Below are 20,325 nucleotides of genomic sequence, written 5' to 3'. Positions count from 1 at the left end.
CTTTCAACTCCAGTTCAAGGGCTCAGTTCTTGGGTTACACCCAAGGTTACAACAAACTGCAGAACAGAAGTCCTGGCCCGCCCCAAACAGTACTACCTGATTGGTTAAAGGGAAGGGCCACCTGTTGTTGCAGCTGCAAGTCCTAGCCTATCGCAGAGCTACTTGGCTGGGGTGTCCGATTGCAGGGACTGGATGTCAACAGGAAGGGGGGAAAAGAAAACCCACATGGAAACTAGAGCTAGGTGACCCAGGCTTCCTCTCTCTCCTCACCTCCAGCGCTGCCAAATGTTGGGAGAAAGGCAGGGAGGGGGGAGAAAATGGAAAGATAAGTCAACGATTAGGATCATGCAACAAGCTGCATACCTACTGTCTGTTTTCCTTCATTTTCTTTCTCTCTTCAAACCATCTCTCCCCCCGTCCATGCAAACATATCTATGCCAGCACTTGTTGCTTCTATTGCAAAGGCAATGAAATCTCACAACCCAAGAACAGGCAGAGAATGAGGCAGGGGTGGGGGGAAGTTGCAGAACAAGCTGCCATTAAAATTGAGGTGAAAACCCTATGAAGCCCACCACAGGGGGGGGGGGAGAAATATTGGGAAGGGGGAAGACTGTAGTATATTGGTGTAATTTTTGTCTTTGTGGCACGGTATTTCATAGATAGCACTGCTCTGAGGTGCATTAAATAGACCAAAGTGGTGAAAGAAATATCTGCCTGCCAAGACACAGAAGGAATTAAAACTAGGCTTAGTATTTGAGGTCTTGCTGTATTGGGGCCCTCTCAAAAACAGGTTAAGCAGGTGTTCCAATCTGGTGTTAAGCAGGTGTTCCAATCTGGTGTTAAGCAGGTGTTCCAATCTGGTGTTAAGCAGGTGTTCCAATCTGAACACCATACCAACCCCCCAACCTTCATCTCAATCTTCAGAAAGAGATGGTATGCTATAAACTTACAAACAGAAGGCAAATGGCCAAATTAGGCCTCAATCCACTAAGCCAAGACAAGAATTCAACATAACCAAAAGCCAAGAAGTACATCCTAACAATTAGGCTAAATTGACCTACATACCATCTAAATATTATTACTTATTATTATAGAGCACATGGCTGTAATTCAATCTAGACGTAACCAGTGGCCAGAACTTTCCTACCCAGGGAAGGCCACAGCTGGCTAACAAGTCGAAACTGATTTAAAAAGGCATTCCTGGCCACAGCTGCAATCTGCTTATCCAGCAGTAGGCCTGGGCCCAAAAGCACCCTCAAACGATGAACCTGTTCCTTTAAGAGGAGTGCAACTCCATCCAGAACAGGTGACACCTTAACTCCTAGGTCAGACCTTCCACTCACCAGTAGCATTTCTGTCTTATCAGGACTAAGCTCCAGTCTATTAGCCTGTATCCGCCACAAAACTGCCTCCAGGTGCAAGTTCAGGGTTTCCAAAGCCTCCTTGGGATCAGCTGGAAGCTTGAGACAGAGCCGAGTGTCATCTGCACATTGGTGACAACCCAGCCCAAATCTCCGGATATCCCCACCCAGAGGTTTCATGTAGATGCTAAAAAGCATGGGGGACAGGATAGAACCTTGTGGGGCCCCACAGGCCAAGAGGCTGTACAGCAGCCCCCCAACACCATCTTCTGAAACCTACCCTCTAGAAAGGATTGGAACCACCGCATAACGGTGCCTCCCAAATCCAGCCCAGAAAGCTGGTCCTGAAAATACTGTGATCAACGATACTGAAAGCCACTGAGAGGTCCGGGAGAATCAACAGATCCACACTTCCCCACCCATCTCCCTACACAGGTCATCCACGAGAGCAACCAAGGCTATTTCAGTCCTATAACAAGGCCCAAAACCAAACTAGAAAGGAGCTAAACAATTTGCCTCATCCAGGAAAGCTTGAAGTTGTCCAGTCACCACCCTTTCATTCACCTTGCTCAAGAATGGAACATTTGAGACTGGGGAATATTTGCTGCAGCATGAATGCTGAACATTCTGCTGTAAACTCTTTGAAGACACACAGTCAGAATTTAATTTAGGGATTCGGTGCCTATTTTCAGAATAGCTCTTTTGAAAAGTTGTCAGGATAAAAGCAGTGGGTTCCCACACATCAGCAGTCATAGTGATGGAAGAACAGGGACATCAGACAAGAATTTACAGCTAATGAGACTTGCTAGTAAGTATGTATCCCCATAATTATCATTTAAACCCCATGCTCCTCTTAAGCGATTATAAATTAAACCAATGAGAATACTCCACAAACAAGCCACCAAGTCCAGAACATCTCTAAATGGCTTCAAATCAAACTTTTTAGATTTATGTTACTACTTGCTTTCTTTTGAGCACAAGCTCTTTCATAATGACCCAAACAGTATATGGTTAAGCAAAAATATTTAAGCACATCAGAAGTGCCTGAGCATCATCCCCATTTTCTAGAAACTTCTAATATCCACTTCCCAGAAAAAATCTGGAAGGGTTTTCAAGAAAATCCCTAGGTACGTAGAGGGCCATGGAATTATGAGCAATAAAGAGCAAGAGAGCGTAACGGATAACTTTAGCCAGTTACACCCAGATTTCAGAACAGGCCAAAGGAATGTGGTGTGTGTAATGTATTTATATCATGCAGACAAAATGCTGTACTGTTTCCATGGCATTTTAAATCCAAATAGACCAGGCTGCCATGCAGATTAGAAGCAAGATATCATGGAAGAAAGTCATGATAAACTTCAAAGTGATGATGAGAAGGAAAATTATCTAATAAGAAGCATAGTGCACTTTTTTCTAAGTGGGAAGAGGAAGCATAAAATTACACATCTGCAAGGAACACTAAATGATGAAGAACAGCAAGACACACACAATGAAGATCTGGTCTTCCATACAACACCACACACAGCAGGGGGGAAATTCAAGACTTAAAATTGTATGGATTGAGTTATTTTTCCATCTCTGTTCAGGAGGGATACTAAAAATACATTATGCTGGAAGATAATTTTAAAGGGGTTCCAAAAACTATAGGAAGAATTTCTATAGAAACACAAGGGAAATGTAGAGGGGGGAAACCCAGCATTAACAGCCCTCCTGAAATCCAACAACGGGGTGGAGCTATGTTTCAGTGATAGTTCAGCTGCTTCACATGCTGAAGGTTCCAGGTTCAATCCCCATTGCTTCCAGTTAATAGGATCAAGCAGCCGGTGATGTGAAAGATCTCTGTGTGAGACCCTGGAGAACTGCTGACAGTCATAGCACACAATACTGACCTTGACAGACATAAGGTCTGAGTAGGGTTGCCTACCTTCAGGTGGTAGCTAGATACCTCCTGGAATTACAACTGATATCTAGGCCACACAGATCAGTTCCCCTGGAGAAAATGGCTGCTTTGGATGGTAGATTCTATGGCATTATACCTGCTGTGGTCCCCTCCCTCTGTAAACCACATCCTCTTCCAAGATCCACCTCTAAAATCTCCAGAAGTTTTCCAATCCAGAGTTGGCAATCCTAGCCACAGATCTTCCTCACAGATTCACAAACAAGGTGAGAGCTGTCGAGAAGATGTCAAACTAGAGCAGTGTTCTTCAAAGCAACACATAAGAAGACTTAAGGGATCCTTGTAACTAAGGCCACAAGAGTCATTAACTCATAAAGGTTTATTATATTACTGGACTACATACAGGGGAGTTCTCTCCTGGAATGCCGGGGATAGGATAATAGGACAGCATCAATTTGCCAGTGGTTCTTTGCTAGTTTGCCTCCATCCTTCAGACACCTTAAAGGCGCATAGTGGGCTGAAGTTGCCCTAGCCTGTCATGTACTTATTTTACAAAATTTATACTCTGCCTTTCTGCATTCAAAAGGGCCACCAAGATGATCTGTTGGGCCAGCAACCTGCACATAAATTTAGGAAAAGAATGAGCACAAACACCATATTTTCATGAACCTCGATGAGGAGTGGCTTTCTACTCAACTGGCAAGAACAAAGCCAGAGCACCACAAAATTACAGGAGTCCTGAGCTTTCTTCAATTTATGCAAACTTGTAGTTCAGCTGAAGCAGGAGATGCCCTATTACTTTAGGCAGTACCTTCTGAAATGCAGAGCACAGGGAATCCAGGGAAAGCCACAACTGAGGCTGTGTTCCCCGCCCATGAACTTAGGACGATGAGGTGCTCCAAAGCATCACGAGGGAACACCACATTAAAGACTTGTGAGTTAATAACAAGCGGATACAGGTCAGAAGAAAGGCCATTTTAATCTTAATATTTCATTAGTTTTGAAGGATGGACAACTCAACTCCAATTTAATCACTAAGTGTTACATTTCATCATAGGGGCACCACACTGCTTGATACAGGGGAAAAAACCCACAATGCCAATGGGAAAACTGGAGGGGTTGCATTGCAAGAAGACATTAATGGGAACTAAATGTGCTTAGCCTGGCAAAATCAGAACTACAGGGGGGGACAGGATAATAGTCTGCAAGTATGTGAAGAATGTAAACTCCAAAGAAGGAAAGGAATTGCTTGGGATGGCACAAAAGGGCAGAGGAGGAACAAAGAGAGCGAACATTATTAATATAAGCCTACTGCTGGACCTAACTTATCTGTAAGTGTGTAAAGTTGCCTTTTATTCACTGTACTGTCCCGGTGGGAGGACAGATACTTCCTGTAGGCAAAAAAGTGACTGCGTAGCTCACCACAGTTGGCTCTCGTCAACTCTAGCACATAAAGTGGCTGGTTCTGAAAAATTTCTTAAAAAACAGAACAGGCGAAACATGGACAAAGCTGGGAATGGAAGGGTGGAGAAAAAGACACACAATCCTACACTGGTCAAGGAACACAGCAACAGAGAGAAATATGGTGACTATGTAAGGAAGGAAGTTTTCAGTAGCAGTACTGTGACCCTGGAATGCCCTCTCAAGGGAAGTCAGCCTGGCCCTATACCTTTTGGCCTTTCACTACGTATTGCAAATGGTTCTCTGAGCACACCTTCATTTTATAACCACAGCTAACACTACTGGCAAATTAAACCTGGTTTTACTGCTGGCTCTCTTTTTTAAAAAAAATCTCTTACCTTGGTGATTTTCACCTGGTTGCTATTTTTATATAGTATTTTCTATATTATATACCCTGCTATTGTTTTAAATGTATTGAAACTCACTTTGGAAAGGTGGGATACAAATTTTTAATGCCTACTTTATAGGGCTGTTGTAAGGATCAAAATGCAGGTACTTTAAAGCACCAAATTCAACAAGAATAATAGAAAGCAAATGCCTTACTCTCCCGAAGTTGGAAAAACTGAAGAAGACAGAACTTTCAAATGCAAATCAATACTTTTTTTTTTAATATAGAATCAGCAAAGCTTCAGAACGCAAAAGCTTAAGCAAGCATAGGAGTCTTTCCTTTCACCCAAGTAGTTAAAGACTGGACACCTGCAAGTCAGACATGATATGGAGGACCCATGCTCAAGCCCTCACGCATACTATGACCCCATTGCCCAGTCCTGCACAAGAATCAGTACACACATGCACACATACAGCTGCCCCAGGTAGGAAATAATAACCCATTTTACAAGACTGTTGTTAAGGTGAATACCAAGGATACTGAAAGACTTTGCAAAATAAAATGTTATATAGCTACCATTCACGATCAAGTACCTGACAAGTGATGATGTCAGAAAAAAAGTTACCCTTAAAAGGTACTGATGGCTAAAGGCATGCACGCACCAGGAGAGACAAACTACTTTGCATTTTCAGCAAAAGTGAACTGCTTCCAGCCAAAACATTGGCCTTAAAAGCTCATTGGTATCTGCAACAGGTTCCTTGGTGCCCTGAACTCTCCATAGCCCAGAAACTTGCACAAAAGAAGCCCCATCAAACTTATCAGGGTGTGAAAATGCTGATCCCAGTCAAAAATGCTTAGGATTCACGAACTCTACAGCACCACTGGCCAGCTCCTCTCAGTTGTACATTCGCCCCCCACCCCCAAAACAAACAGTACTTAGCATCCCGTTTATGGAAAAACAAATACGTACTTTATTAAAAGGTTATGGGGCAGACAGTGCTGAGGTAAGAATGGAGCAATATTGGTTACAAAGAGAAACCAAATATAACATGCTGTTTCCTAACTGAAATTTTAAGTTAACCTAGTGGTCTGTTTTGATCAGCATTATCAAAGCACAACTGCCTTGAAGACCTAGGAGAGCTTCTCTCTCTAAAGTGAACGGCTGCTCCCATGTTTCCTTTGGGTATGGGGCTCTCAGTCAGAAGTCCCAAAACCTGAAGCCTATGCAACTACTCTGCCGTCTTCCAACACTGTCAACACACACTGTGAACATCTATCTGTCGAGGCCATCTCTATGACTCAAGCAAAGAAAGACACCCATCGTCTTTGTGTGATCAAGAGCCACCTGAGGAAATCAAATCAGCATCAAAACCAAACTATGTCGGGGGGGGGGGGCATACAGCAGAAAACAAACAATAAAATGAGCTGTATAAAACTATGAGGGAAATGAGTCTGGCTTCAGGTGAAAACCTCCTAGCAATTCTTTGAAGAAGCTATCCAGAGAATAACTCATAGGGTCAAAATGATTAGGGTGAAATGAAATTTGGTGCCCCAGGAATAAGTAACCCTGAAATTCTAACACAGTCTAAAAAAAAAAAAACCCTTCAAGGGTGATGGGGGTAGGGAAATGAAACATATCACAAAATAGTTACTTCAGACCTACCTAGAAAGCTGAAATTTGATGAACTCCTAGATCAAGACATCTTGATTACTAGGAAAAGCCAGAAAGTATGGCATTTGTAAGCTTCTAGCAGTGAACACTTGGGACAGTCTACCTCAGAAAATTGAACTCTTGCGTAGTAGATATATGAAGATCAGGAGAGGGAGGAGGCATGAAGGGCAGGGGACACAATTCCCACCCTCAATCATCTCCATCATTTGTTTTCATTCAAAAATTAGAAATCTTTATGGATTTTTTTTTCAGTTTAATTTTTTTTCTTTCATCAGAATGAACCAAATATTTTTTTCTATTTTTTAAGGAATATTTTTACACAAACCATTTACACTGTTGAAAAAGAAAAAGCCCGCAAAATTCCAGATTTATCTGGATTATTAAACCAGCACCATTCTTAGACTGTGATGCTGAAAAAGTTAGCTGCACATGTGTGCGTGTATGTTCATTCAAGCTAACAATGCTGGTTTCACTTCATACAAAGCTTCCATTTTCTAAAGTCCATGAAACTCAAGCAAAAGTTCAGAAAAAGCTTTGGAGCTTTCAAACAGTAGCTTTGGTCAGAGAAAGTCATTACAATTTCCAAGGCTATATTATTTACTGAGATAGTATTTGATAGAAATAAAATGTATTCAGGATAGCTAATTTCGCTCTACAATTATTATGGATACTCATAGTCTTTTATGCACGTTTACACGAAGACAGATCCAATAAAGCCTGGGGCTATCACTCCAAAGCACATATAGGTTTGCAGTTATTGACAACATAAATTCATTGCTGCTTTGGAGTAATTGTTGGTTGGGTATATTATACTGTTCTTAAAGGTAAAGGTAGTCCCCTGTGCAAGCACTGAGTCATTACTGACCCAGGGACATCGCATCACAACGTTTTCTTGGCAGACTTTTTGTTACGGGGTGGTTTGCCCTTGCCTTCCCCAGTCATCTACACTTTACCCCCAGGAAACTGGGTACTCATTTTACTGTCCTCGGAAGGATGGAAGGCTGAGTCAACCTTGAGCTGGCTACCTGAACCCGGCTTCTGCCGGGATCGAACTCAGGTCATGAGCAGAGCTTGGGTTGCAGTACTGCAGCTTACCACTCTGCACCACAGCGCTCCTTATACTGTTCTTACTACATTGTTTTAGTTGTAAAATCAAAAAGAGTCCAGTAGCACCTTTAAGACTAACCAATTTTATTTTAGCATAAGCTTTCGAGAATCAAGTTCTCTTCGTCAGATGCCTGATACAGAGACTGGTCAAACACAGAAGAGCAAGAGAGGGAAGAGGCAATTAGGGGGGGAGGGGGAGGGAGCAACCAAAACATTCCTTTGCTAGTATATGTAATCCATCTTGCATCTCAGTGAGAGAGGCAGATTATAAATGTATCTTGCTCAAGTACCATCCTACCCCTTCACCCGCTTTCCCATCTGATAAAGCAAAGGAAAAAGAGGCAGTGAGGCATATGAACTTCAGAAGTATCTGTACCACCATAGGTTACCAGCTGCCAAGTACTTATATTTTTGGGAAGACATTAGAGAATATGTTTAGTATAGAAGGCCTGCTCTCATGATCACGCCACATCTGTAACGATGGTTGTGCATCACTTGGCAGCTCTGTTCTGCAGACAGGTATAGCTAGCTGTAGCAGTTACAGCTAACATGGGCAACACATGCTCTATATTACACCAGGCACCTCGCCTGGCCCAGCCAGACATGAGAGAATTATAAGCACATCAAGGAACAAAGTCTCCTGAAAGAAAATCCGCATGGCTTCTGCAAAGGGAAGCTCTGCCTTGCCAACCTCTTGGAGTTCTTTGAGTGGGTTAACAAGGATTGTGGATAAGGGTGATTCAGTAGACATCATATACTTGGACTTCCAAAAGACTTTTAGATAAGATGCCTCAGCAAAGACTCCTGACTAAGCTTAGCAGTCATGGGATAAGAGGAAAGGTCCTCTTGTGGATTAAAAGTTGGTTAAATGGCAGGAAGCAGAGAACAGGAATAAATTGATAGCTCTCTCAATGAAGGGAAATAAGTGGTGGATCAGTATTGGGAAGAGTATTATTTAATTTGTTCATAAATATTTGGAATTGAGGGATAACATTGTAGTAGCTGGTTGCAGATGATACCAAATTGTTCAGGATCGTGAAAACCGAGGTAGATGATCAAGAACTACAGAAGGATCTCTCTAAATTGGGTGAGTGGTAAATGATGTTCAATATGGATAAAGTGATGCACATTGGAACATATGCTGATCAGTCGAAACTGGCTGAGACTGAGATTGAACAAGATCATGGGGCTGTAATGAAAAGCTCAATGAAAGTGTTGATTCGGTGTGCAGCAGCAGTGAAAAAGGCAAATTCCACACTACAAATTATTAGGAACGGGGCTGAAAATAACAACAGAGCGTATAGACTGCTCTTCTAGACGGAAGCGGCAAATACTGTAATGCCATTGTATAAAGCAGCCATATTTGGAATCTTGTGTGCAGTTCTAGTTTGCCGTATCTCACACGAAGGATATTGCAAAGCTGGAAAAGTACAAAGGAGGGCAACCAAGATGATTAGGGGGTTGGAGAGCCTTTCCTATGTATGAGAAAAGGCTGGAGATACTGAACCTTTTTAGTCTAGAAAAAAGATGGCCAAGGGGAGATTTGATAGAGGTTTATAAAATTATGCATTCAAGGAAGTGGATAGAAGGATCTTTTTCTCCATCTCAGTAATACTGCAAACTTGGTGGCACCCAATGCAATTGTTGGGAAATAGATTCAGGAAAGACAAAAGGAAATGCTTCTTTACTCAATGAGTAATTAAATTGTGGGATTCACTGCCAGTGGATGTAGTGATGGCCAGATGTGTAGATGGCTTTAGAAGGGAGTTAGACAGATTCATAGAGGAGATCCATCAATGGCTGCTAGCCATGATGACTAAAAGGAACCTCATTTTTCAGAGGCAGCCTATTTCTGAATGCCAGTGCGACGAGGAAAAATCAGGGGAGGGCCTCGGCCTCTGTGCCTTGTTTGTTTTGCCCTCCAGGGCAACTGGTAGGCTGCCGTGTGAAACAGTATGCAGGAGAAGATGGGCCTCTGGTCTGATCTAGCAAGCTCTTATGTTCCCATCAAGCAGCTCCTGATGGTGCACGTCCCTCCATTTTATCCTCACAGTAACCCTGTGAGGTAGTTTACGACAATGACTGGCCCAAGGTTGCCCAGCTTCATAGCTAAGTTGGGATTTGAACTTGGGTCGGCCCAGTCTAACAACATACTACTAATCACTATGCCACACACTGAGTTTCAATTTAAGAACTTAAGGCCAAATAGCCTTTGTTCAAGGCAACAGTGTCATGGAATATAGTCTTCATTCCTCTACCTAGAAAAGTACGGAGTATGAGGGAAATTCCAGCTTTCTGAACGTGGAAGAGGTAGTAAGGAGAATGTTAACAGTATAACCACGTCTTCATGAAGTGGTTGTGAACAGGCACCCACAGATACAGAGCAAGACTGCACTGACAAAAAAACATCACCTACTCCAGTCTTGCGTATCTGATGAGATGGAATCCAACACTCCTAGAGATTAAACAGCTCCCTTTCTACACTCCCAGGCAAAATTTGGCTATCAGCCAAAGTCATCCACCAGCACCACCCAACAAAAGCAACGAAAATGCAAAACAAACATAAAGAGGAAGGGGCAGACTTGGTTCTAATTCATGGCACTGATGTGCAAAGAAAGGATTCAATACAATCCCATCTCTTTGAGACAAGAGATCTCACATGTCAAGTTTCTTCCTCTCCGTCTCAATTAGCAATCATACTTGGTCTGAGTTCCAGAGGAAAAGGAGTGGTGTCTCCAGGAAGGATAGGAAGGGCTGCAGGATGTTGTGAGGCTGTAGGAAGCGCTGGACGAGAGCTCCCGAAAGAGCTCAGGGTCACTGCATTCACCTAATATGGCTGTGCATCACTTGGAGCTCTGTACTTTGCTCTAGCTTGTACAGTTAATGCAGTCAACACGAGCTCTACATTACACCAGGCAACGCTCCTGGCCCAGCAAGAAGTGACATCTCCCTTCAGACTTATTCTGCTAAGCCTGTCTATATTACAGGCACCGGCAGCCACCAAGCCAGGAAAGAGTTCCATTCATTTTTGCCTCTCCTTCTACAGCAAGCAGCTTGCGTTCTGCACACAGCAAAACAAAACCTCCTGTTTTTGCTTCTTGCCTGGAACTGCAGAAACAGAATGGACTTGATGTGTACCCGACAGGCCACATTACAGAGCTACTGGCCTGTACAGCCAAGCAGATCCACTCCATAGTCAAAAGAAACTACCTTCCAACATGGCCCAAAGGGAGCCCTCTATCTCACATTTCCAAAGCATCCCCTCCCAGCTATCTGGGCATCCCACCATCAGTCCCCCTCCCCAAGAAACTGCCTCCATGCACAATTGCTTATCTGCCACATGAGAAGTTATCTTCCCCACCCCACCATCCTCACACAGATAATCTGAACAGACACTACTGGTCCCACCATACAGCAAATATTCCATTTTGAAATCGTTGCATAATGCCTCCATGCTGTTCTCATCTAACAGCACACCCACTCCCCTGGGCCAGAAGGAGAAAGGGGGCTGGAGGAAGGACTGCAGCTGGGCAAAACTCAGTCTTGTTCTCAAACATGGGCTCCAGCCCTAATCGTGTATGCTGCAATACATAGGTTCATTTTAGGTTTTAGTGACACAGACCCCCCCCCCTTTTTTTTTTGGTTTTGTTGCGACAGACTAAACACGCCTAACCTCTCCTGGAATTTGTTCTTGTCTATGAAGAGCAATGAGATAAAGACAGAACTGGAGAAGAATCGGCAGGAAGAGAAATTAGGGAGGTAAATCCAGGAGCCAGGCCCATAAACATTTGGATTCTTTTAACCTATTAAAACTATCGCATTAAGAGAGAAAATGTAGGTCTTAATGAGATTTACTGTCAGCGTAACATTCATCTCCAAAAACAAGACAGAGAGCAGATCCACTCAATGCCTACAGCACACCCACTCCCAAGAGGCCGGAGGGGGTGGAAGAGGGGCTCTTAGAAGGGCTGCAGTTGCGGGAAAGCTGACTTTTTAAGCACCTTCCATGGCCAAGCCGGAAAACTGCTCTGACAGAGCCAAGCAAATATTCCTGTAGCCCAGTGACAGAACCAATGGCAGGAAAGTGATATCGAGGAAAGTAATTTCCAAGGTATGAGCTTTTAAACGTCAAAACTCCCTTCCTTAGATGACTCTTGAAAGCTCATACTCTGGAAATCTAGTTTTAGGTGGGTAGCTGTGTTGGTCTGCAGTTGAAGAGCAAGATCCTGGTTCAATAAAACCATAAGGACTGCTAGAGTTCCAAGGTATGAGCTTTCAAGAGTCAAAACTCCCTTCCTTAGATGACTCTCGAAAGCTCATACCCCGGAAATCTAGTTGGTCTCTAAGGTGCCACTGGACACGAATCTTGCTCTTCTTCTGCAGACCAACACAGCTACCCACGTGAAATGAAAGTAACGTGGATATCTTCCACGTTTTGTTGAGACAGATACGCGCCAACTTTCAAGCTCACACAGAACTCTTTCACCAGACGTCTGATCTAGAATTCTGTTTCGACTCCACAGCCGGAACCATCTATCCCAACAGACCGCGGTCTAAAACGATGCCTTCGAGGAAAAAAACACGGCAACACCAACCCAGCGAAGCAGTTGCGCCCGGAACGCGCCAGCCCCAGACGGTCACGTCGAGGAAACACTAGGCCAGAAGAGACATGCCAGCTAGGAGGATCGGATCCAGAGCCGCCCCGCGAGCCTTATCAGGCGGGATCGTAAGGGAAAGCAGAGGCTTGCTCCGCATCCTGCGCCCACACGGTGCGCCAGACCACCGGCGGTGACCCGAAGCTTGCAACCGAGGGGCGGCTGCCCGGGGCACCGCAACCTCTACCTGGGCACACCCCTCCGGTCCTTAAGGGAAAGTTCGGCAAAACTACGGTTGGAGAAGGCAAAGCTGCTCTGCGGAAGAGTATTTTTAAAACTCACCGTCATGCTGTAAAATTGGGTCGAGTCGCTAAAAAGTCTTCCTGTGCGTTGTCTAAAAAGAGCCCCAACCGAAACCAGCAGCGACGGCGCCCAGGTCCATTTCTCCACCCTCTCCTCTCCCCTCCTCGCACTTCCGACCTCTTCTGCTCGCCCAGAAAGAAACTTTTTCCCCTTCTTTTCTTTTTTTAAAAACTTCCTGGGAGGATCTTTCTGGGCCAATGGGAAGCCACGGAATGAGAACTGTTGCAGGGCCCGAGTTAGAAACAACCAATGGAGCAGTAGGAGAAGAGGAGGGGGGCGGAGTAGTCTGGCTGCCCCATGCAAAAAAAAGGGTATCGACGAGACCCAATGAGGAAGGGGAGACGGTGACCCCCACCAAAGGGGGGCACGAGGAACGGGAGGCGCTCGCTGGCCCCTCTCCGGAGCATCCAGCGCGCCAGGCAGCACCGCCAGCTCCTACCGCTCATGGAGAAAGGAAGGTGCTGCTCACAGCCAGTTTATCTAACACCGCAAGATGGCAAGATTTGGATACAGGCTGCCTTGACACTACCCTTGCGCTTCCCCATCCCCAGTTCATTCGGCTTGCTCCCCTACTTTCCTCTTAAATCAGAGAGGATGGCGGGGGTGGAGGGGGAAATACATCTGGTTGCAATTTACAGAAGCGGGAAAGGAGTCCTTGGGACTTACTGATAATGCAGAAGGAATCAGTGGGGTTGGGGTGAACTGCAGGAAGGGAGAGCATTTAGCAAGATCTCAGCCGGATTCAGGAGAAATTGAGTTCTTAGAGTTGCCGGCTGCGGGGTGGGACATTCCTGGAGAAGGGGTGGGGGTGGAGCCTGAAGAAGGGAGGGTTTAGTAAGGGGAGGGTCCTCAGCAGGGTACAATGCCACAAAGTCCGCCTTCCAAAGCAGCCATTTTCTCCAGGAGAATTGATCTCTTTAGCTTGGAGATCAGTTGTAACTCTGGGAGATCTCCAGCCACCACCTAGAGGTTACCAAAATACTGCTAGAGGCTGCCACGGGTATGTACTCACAACCAAAAAAGGCCAGTGGGTCTCCCATGGGGTGCAATCAACCCAGTAAAACCAATATAGAAAATCTTCAGTTACTGCTTTGCAAAGAGCTCAGACAGTGAGTCTTAACTGCACTATGCCCAAAATATATCAATTTTCAAGTACAATGAATAAATACAGAATAGATACAGAATAAATATGAATATCACATAGAATGTCAAACAAATCCAATGGCTACTTCTATTATCCCTGTTCTGTTCCTCTGGGACTTGTAAAATAAGGTGTGCTTGTAATCTTACTCCAGGATTACAAGCACAAGTCATTTTACAAGTCCTGAAAAAATTCATATTTATACACGTACTTGGCTGTGACCATCTAGAGGTTGGCAACCCTGGCTAGTTTATAGACACTTATACAACAATAAAAACTTGTCAGTCTTTAGGGCATCACAAGAATCCCGTCTATGCTTGTAGGGCAAGTAGCTTAATCCCAGTCCCATAACTCATATGTATGCTTGGTGCCATCAACATCAATGGGATTTACTTACAGGTATTTATTTCAATATTTATACCTATCCTCTAAACATGATTTCAGGATCATATTGTGGATGTGGTTGCTAAGTAGTAAGCAGCCATAAGCATTTCTTTCTTTGGACAAGACATAAAATTATAAAGCTGTTTTTATGCAGCAACAGTTCATGAAGGTATAGCAGGAAGAATCTCCTTAGAACAGTTCTCTCTTAAGAGAGCGTCCTAAGTTAAGGGCATACGTTGTTCATACTCAAGGTAAAACAAACACTGCTTTTCCATTGTCTCTTGTTCAGAGGACATGGCCCCACAGGAACCCATAAAGTCTCTGAAACAGCAATTAAAAAGCAGGAAAAAAATCTATAAAAGCAGACTATTCAGACACACATCATTGTTTAACAGGGTCTATCCCATTACTCTGTTTTCACATAAAGATATATGACAGTAATCTACCTGGCCAATAAACACAAAATCTCAGTGCATGCACTCTTACTCTCTTCTTATAGAAACATCATGCTGCCATTGCACTGGAGAATTCTGAGTGTGCCATAAAACTAGAAAGGAATTGTAAATTCACCAACTACAAGCAGCAGTATTGACTACTTTTTCTGATGCTCCTATTTCTGTCATTCTTATCACACAAGGGTGGAAAAGAATTGCTAGGTTTTTTCCCCCAACAGAATGTATAACGCCACTCTATATTCCACCCTTTATCCAACACAGTTCACAATATGGGTCACTTTGGGGCTTCCATCCCAGGCAATTTGCTATCCAGCCCCAGATGGGCTTTGCTCTGGAGAATGGAACTACTTCAGGTGTCTTCAGACTCTTCTATGGCTTGCATCTTTGATTTGTTGCATTTATATCTCCATGCAGTATTTCTGCTATTGGCTGCAAAGCTCTAGGAGAAGAGGATTATTCTGTATCCTGAATCTTGACCACCGCCCAGTTACACATCAGAGAGAGAGAGAGGGGGAGCATTGCCATCAAATTTACGTATCTATAAAAAAAACCCCACAGGATAATAATATGGACTCTTCATTCCTAGATACCGAAGCACACTGTGCCAAATGAGTCGAGGCATCCTTGTCTCCAATTATGTTTGACTGGAAGGTTGAATTTCAGTCCCCTAGCTGCACTGTCCTACACCTGAAGGCATCCCATCCCCTTTATGATTCCTACTGCTTTTCTGATTGCACAAGAGAGTAAAACGCAAACCAACTATCAACAAACATAATGTGGTTTGACTATTCACGGCATTACATGACATCATTCAATATATTCATTAAGTTGACATTTCAGTAACCTTAGGACCAGTTTCATCCTTGAGGGGAGAGGTCTATTTGGAAAAGTCCCCACCCTTGCAACAGCTGCTGCTTCCCTGGAGCATCGGCACTGATGCATCAGCACATGGAACTTCCTTACTCTTGCAACTTGAAGACGACAAGCCAGCGGCAACTATGTTAGAGATAAGAACCCCCCCCCACACACACACACAAGATGGGAAGCAGGTTCTTTTTCAAAAGCCTCATTGCCATGCCATGCTTTAACATAAACAAAGTGTTAGTATTTATACAACACAAAGTATTCAAAGCACGTCATGTGAATTATTTTCTTGTAATCCTTACAATAGCCCTGTAGGGTAGACCAATATTGTACTGCAAATAAGATGGTAGAAGAAGAGAGAAACTGACTTGCCTAAAATACTCTAGTATATGGGAAGGCCCTAATTAATTATTCGTATACATCTTTTGAGAAAAGAATCTTTACAGTGGGCTCACAATGGGATCAGGTTCATAAACACAAGATGCATATAAATAGTTGCACTGTGAACAGCAACTTAAGCCCAGAAGTCAGAACTTCCATACAACTGTGATTTTTCACCCATGGCATTAAACCCTGTACTTTCACAGTGATCATCATCCATATATTTATAAGTTTCTACCTTTCTTTTCAAAAAGCTTGCTCCAAAAGGTTCTCATTATGTGATCAAACAAAACATTTAAAGTTTAAATCTTTACAAACATAGCGAGAACATTCAAACACATCCAGCCACATTAGTACAAGCTAACAGAATACATGGAGCTAAAGTTAAAAAGCCACAAGTCACCCAATTAGTCTCCACTGGGGGCTCCAAGTCACCAGCTTTGGCCCAGCAAAAAGAGTTTCAGTTTCAAAAGAGTTTGAAAATTCTTTATCTCACACTAGAATTACACATGTTCACACACTTCTTCACTTCCCTTTAGGGTAAGTTTATCAGCGGCTTGAATTCCAGCCTGGAAACTCATTCCTGCCTTTGTTCAGAGATGAGGTCATCTAAACAGAGAACCGACCTAAGACTTGTATCAGTGTTCTTCATGACAAGATTCTAGGTGTAGTTCAGCCTTTAAAAAGTGGCAGGAAGGGGTTTGCAGCCAAGTCTTTCCCAGATTGAAACTCAGCCCCTCCGGGCAAACAGTCGATGCCTACCCCTTTCCTGTGGCTGAGCTCCTATTCAACTTTTCCCCTCCTCCCCTATGGCTGCTATTCCAGGCTACGCAGGCTATAAAGCTATATAATGGGAAATCCTATTACAAATCACCAACATGTTTTAGTTGTTTTTATGTCTTTGTATGTATTTTATCACTGGTTTAAATTGTTTTAATTGTGTTTTTTGGGGGGGGGATAAAATCATGTTTTAAAATCTATGTGCTAATTTGTTAGCCACATTGGTGGTGCTTATGAGGGCAGAAAGACAGGATATTTTGTAAAACAAATAAGCATATATTTTATTTACTTCATTTACTTTGTTTTACCCCAAATGCTGCCCTTATTGGAACTGCTACTCTAAAAATGAACTGGCTGGTTTCAGGTTTTACCAGAAGTTTAGCCTGTGTGCATTTCTCGTGTCTCTCTCCCTCCAACCTCAACAGAAAATTCTCAGCATTCACAAAGCTACTGTTCCCGGGAACTGGGGGTGGGAAAGCTATAACAGATAAATCTGTATTAAAACTTCATAAAAAATAATGTAGCATAAATACAACCACAGTGGGATGTTTGAACTGTGTCAGGATCCGTACATTTAGTCTAATGGGGAAAATTCCAGTGGGAATCTTTGAGGTGAGGAAAACAACAGTGGGAGGCTTAACCCTGTCCCCCTGTGCTGTAGTTAACCCAAATGCATGCGTGTGTGTGTGTGTCGGGGGGTGGGGGGAGCGGGAATCCCATGTTCCAGCTACTATAAAGATACAAACCTAGAAGTTCCACACACAGAATTCCAAGCATCTTGCCTGGTTTGGCCCCTTTATGTGGTTTCTGTAGAATTCTAACCAAGCCATCCCTCCGCAAACATACTCTGTAGTTCAATAGCCCTACACACAATACAGAAACAGCCTGAACCACTTTTAAATTTCATTGCACGACCCAGGCCAGTCCCATATCTCTTGCCTGCTTCCGGATGAAAGATCTCTTGCAGAAGCAAAACTGCTTTCCCCAGCAGCATTTCCCCTATATATGCAAACAATTCATATTTCAGTAGTTCCAAGAAATTATTAAAAATGGTTTTCTAAGAAGAGCAGCACTTTCCAACTATCAGCAAGTGGGCTCAATCCAGAGCATTCCCAACTTCCCATTAATGTGTCCAGGGATTCCACCTGACCCTTGGCCTTGCTTGGTAAGCAAACAGGTCACTTGATTTCAATGACTTTTAGCAGCTTGTTTGGAAGAAGAGAACTCTTACATCAGCAATGCCCCTATGTACAGAAGTCAGTATAGGCAAACTGTCATCTACACCATATTCATTTAAGCTCTTCGGCAGATGGGAGGCAGTGGCTCCTCTTGCTGCTCAGCAGTACCTCTGTTTTAGCAGGCTACTCCCCCCTCCCCTCCGCTAAGTTTAGGTTACATGGATCCCTTTCAGACTAGGACAGTTTCCCCCTCTTGTCTGTTTGCAGATTGCCGAAACTTCCCTAATTAAAAATCAGGAGCTATTAGCAGAAGGATCTGTGCATAAACACATCAAATAATTTCAAGTTCAGACAATGTGCTTTGTTGTCAATGGGGGGGGGGCGGTGTTACATAACCAAAACAAGAACTGATGTAGAATGCGTACGAGTTAATTTGCCTTAGATAAACACATGGAAATTCCAAGATACCATTGATTAAACTGAAAATGTTTGTTATAGAATTATTTTACAGAGGACAGAGAATCAGCTAGGTAAAGGCAATGATGTACTGGGGGAACACATGCAATTGAGTACTGGGGGATCGTGTGATCACCAAGGGGTGCTTCACACTTTTAAAACTTCTTGCGGTGAAGTTGCTTTGGTACAGATGCAGCAGTTTGTTTATGCTCAAGTTAGATCATAGCACATGAGGTGACGCGCATACAGGATGCACAAGAGACTTCCTTGAAGAAATATTGTTATATATAGAAGGCTATGTCTTCCCTTATGCATTCATGGGATAGAATATTTAGCCCAATACCCAGATAGGTCAATCCAACTACCACCTTGCCTTGAGCAATCCAGAATGACAGGAGCAGGGATGCTGCCGAGCATACTGCTTTCAAAAATCCAGATAGAGGTCATTTCCACTGGGATCACAGAAAAGCCAAATCAAAAAAGGAGGAGCCTGCAAAGTAATACCAACTGGAGTAAACCACGAATGAAGGCCTTCATTACACGGGATCACAGAATACCCATAAATATCTGGGCAGTGATATTTGCAAAGATGGCTCAAGATACTCATACAGATCTAAGATTATCACTAAATATTTTGTATACGAGTCCAATTTTTTGCTTGGTGGCTTGGGGCCACTAATCCCCATTCAATAGCAGAGGGGGGAAATTGAATCCTCAGGCTATTTACCCTGCCGGTGTCATGATAAAGGCATGTTGCATGCTCAGCAGTAAAGCTCGTTCCTGCAAGAGAAGTGAGGCAGGTGCTCTGTTTTGCTCAAGGCAGCCAGGTAGACGGATGTCGTTCTCTCGCTGCTGCATTCCAAGTACAGGCTTGCTTAGACAATGTGCAGGCGGGCTGGGGGCACAGCACAGAAGGTATGTGCTGCGGCAGCACCTACTGAGGCAAGAACCAAAAATGTCAGCTGGCTTTCAGCCACTTCCTAACTTGAGCACTAAACAATATTTCCCTTTAACAAAAATAGACCCCCAACCTTCCCTTTTTTTTTTTTACTGCAATGCTATCTCAAAACTACACATACCAGAAAAAAATGCAAAATAGTAAAGTTTCCTATTACCTCGCCCCAAACAGTCCCTGCACAAAGTATCTGAAGAACCTTTCACTCCTGTATGAACCCAATGAATCACTTCAATAGTTCTTGGATGTCTTTTTCTGGACCACCTCAGCTTCTGAAGAAAGGCAGCTGGGCCTTTATAGTGGTAGCACCATGTCTTTGCAACTCCTCCTACATTTAGGTCCACCTGATCCTCTGCTAACACTTCAATGCCAGGCAAAGAGTGTTTTTTTATTGGTAAGTTCTTAGCAGCTGGCCTGCTGTTAACCTTCTATTATTGATTTAGTTACTTGTCATCTTAAATAGGTTTGATTTAATATTATTGTTTTTAAATAATACTTTCAGGAAACGTGGGATATAAAATATGCGCAGCAAATCAACAAAGACATACCATGCTAAGACATCCATGCACAAAGGCTATGTGTAACAGAGAACAGACTAGTAGTAATGACTAAAGCAACCACAAAGCCCTATTTGCCAACCTTTCCCCACCACACAATTATTAACAGCAGCCCTTTCCACGCCAGCCATCTCCAGCTGCTCAGTCATAATATTTTCCATGGGTCCTACAGTACCTGGTGTTTTTGATTAGTGTCCAAAGAAGGGTCGTGGCCTTGTGAGGAGCAAACAGTTTTCAGAAGTGGTCCTTCATCCAGCTGGGGCTACAAGGAAAGAGGCACAAAGAAAAGCCATGTTCAAACTGCTTATTTCTAAGACATGGTTCAAATTGCTTATTTCTTTAAGAGTCACCTGGTAGACCCACCCATCAGAGTGCACAGGTAGTTTCTGC

The 20,325-nt window shown here is 43.5% G+C and overlaps 1 protein-coding gene across 1 annotated transcript in view; it reads right to left on the bottom strand.

Annotated features, from left to right (window-relative positions):
• TRIOBP (TRIO and F-actin binding protein) overlaps positions 1–20,325 on the bottom strand; it is a 54,441-nt gene that overhangs the window by 17,356 nt on the left and 16,760 nt on the right. The window contains exon 11 of the mRNA XM_054989157.1: positions 20,111–20,197. Within this exon, the coding sequence (XP_054845132.1) occupies positions 20,111–20,197 (87 nt within the window). The remainder of the gene's footprint in view (positions 1–20,110; positions 20,198–20,325) is intronic.

The sequence above is a fragment of the Eublepharis macularius genome, chromosome 9 (genome assembly GCF_028583425.1).
Source record: "Eublepharis macularius isolate TG4126 chromosome 9, MPM_Emac_v1.0, whole genome shotgun sequence".
Classification (NCBI taxonomy): domain Eukaryota; kingdom Metazoa; phylum Chordata; class Lepidosauria; order Squamata; family Eublepharidae; genus Eublepharis; species Eublepharis macularius.
Note: the sequence above shows the minus strand (reverse complement) of the source record. Positions and strands in the feature narration are given on the sequence as shown.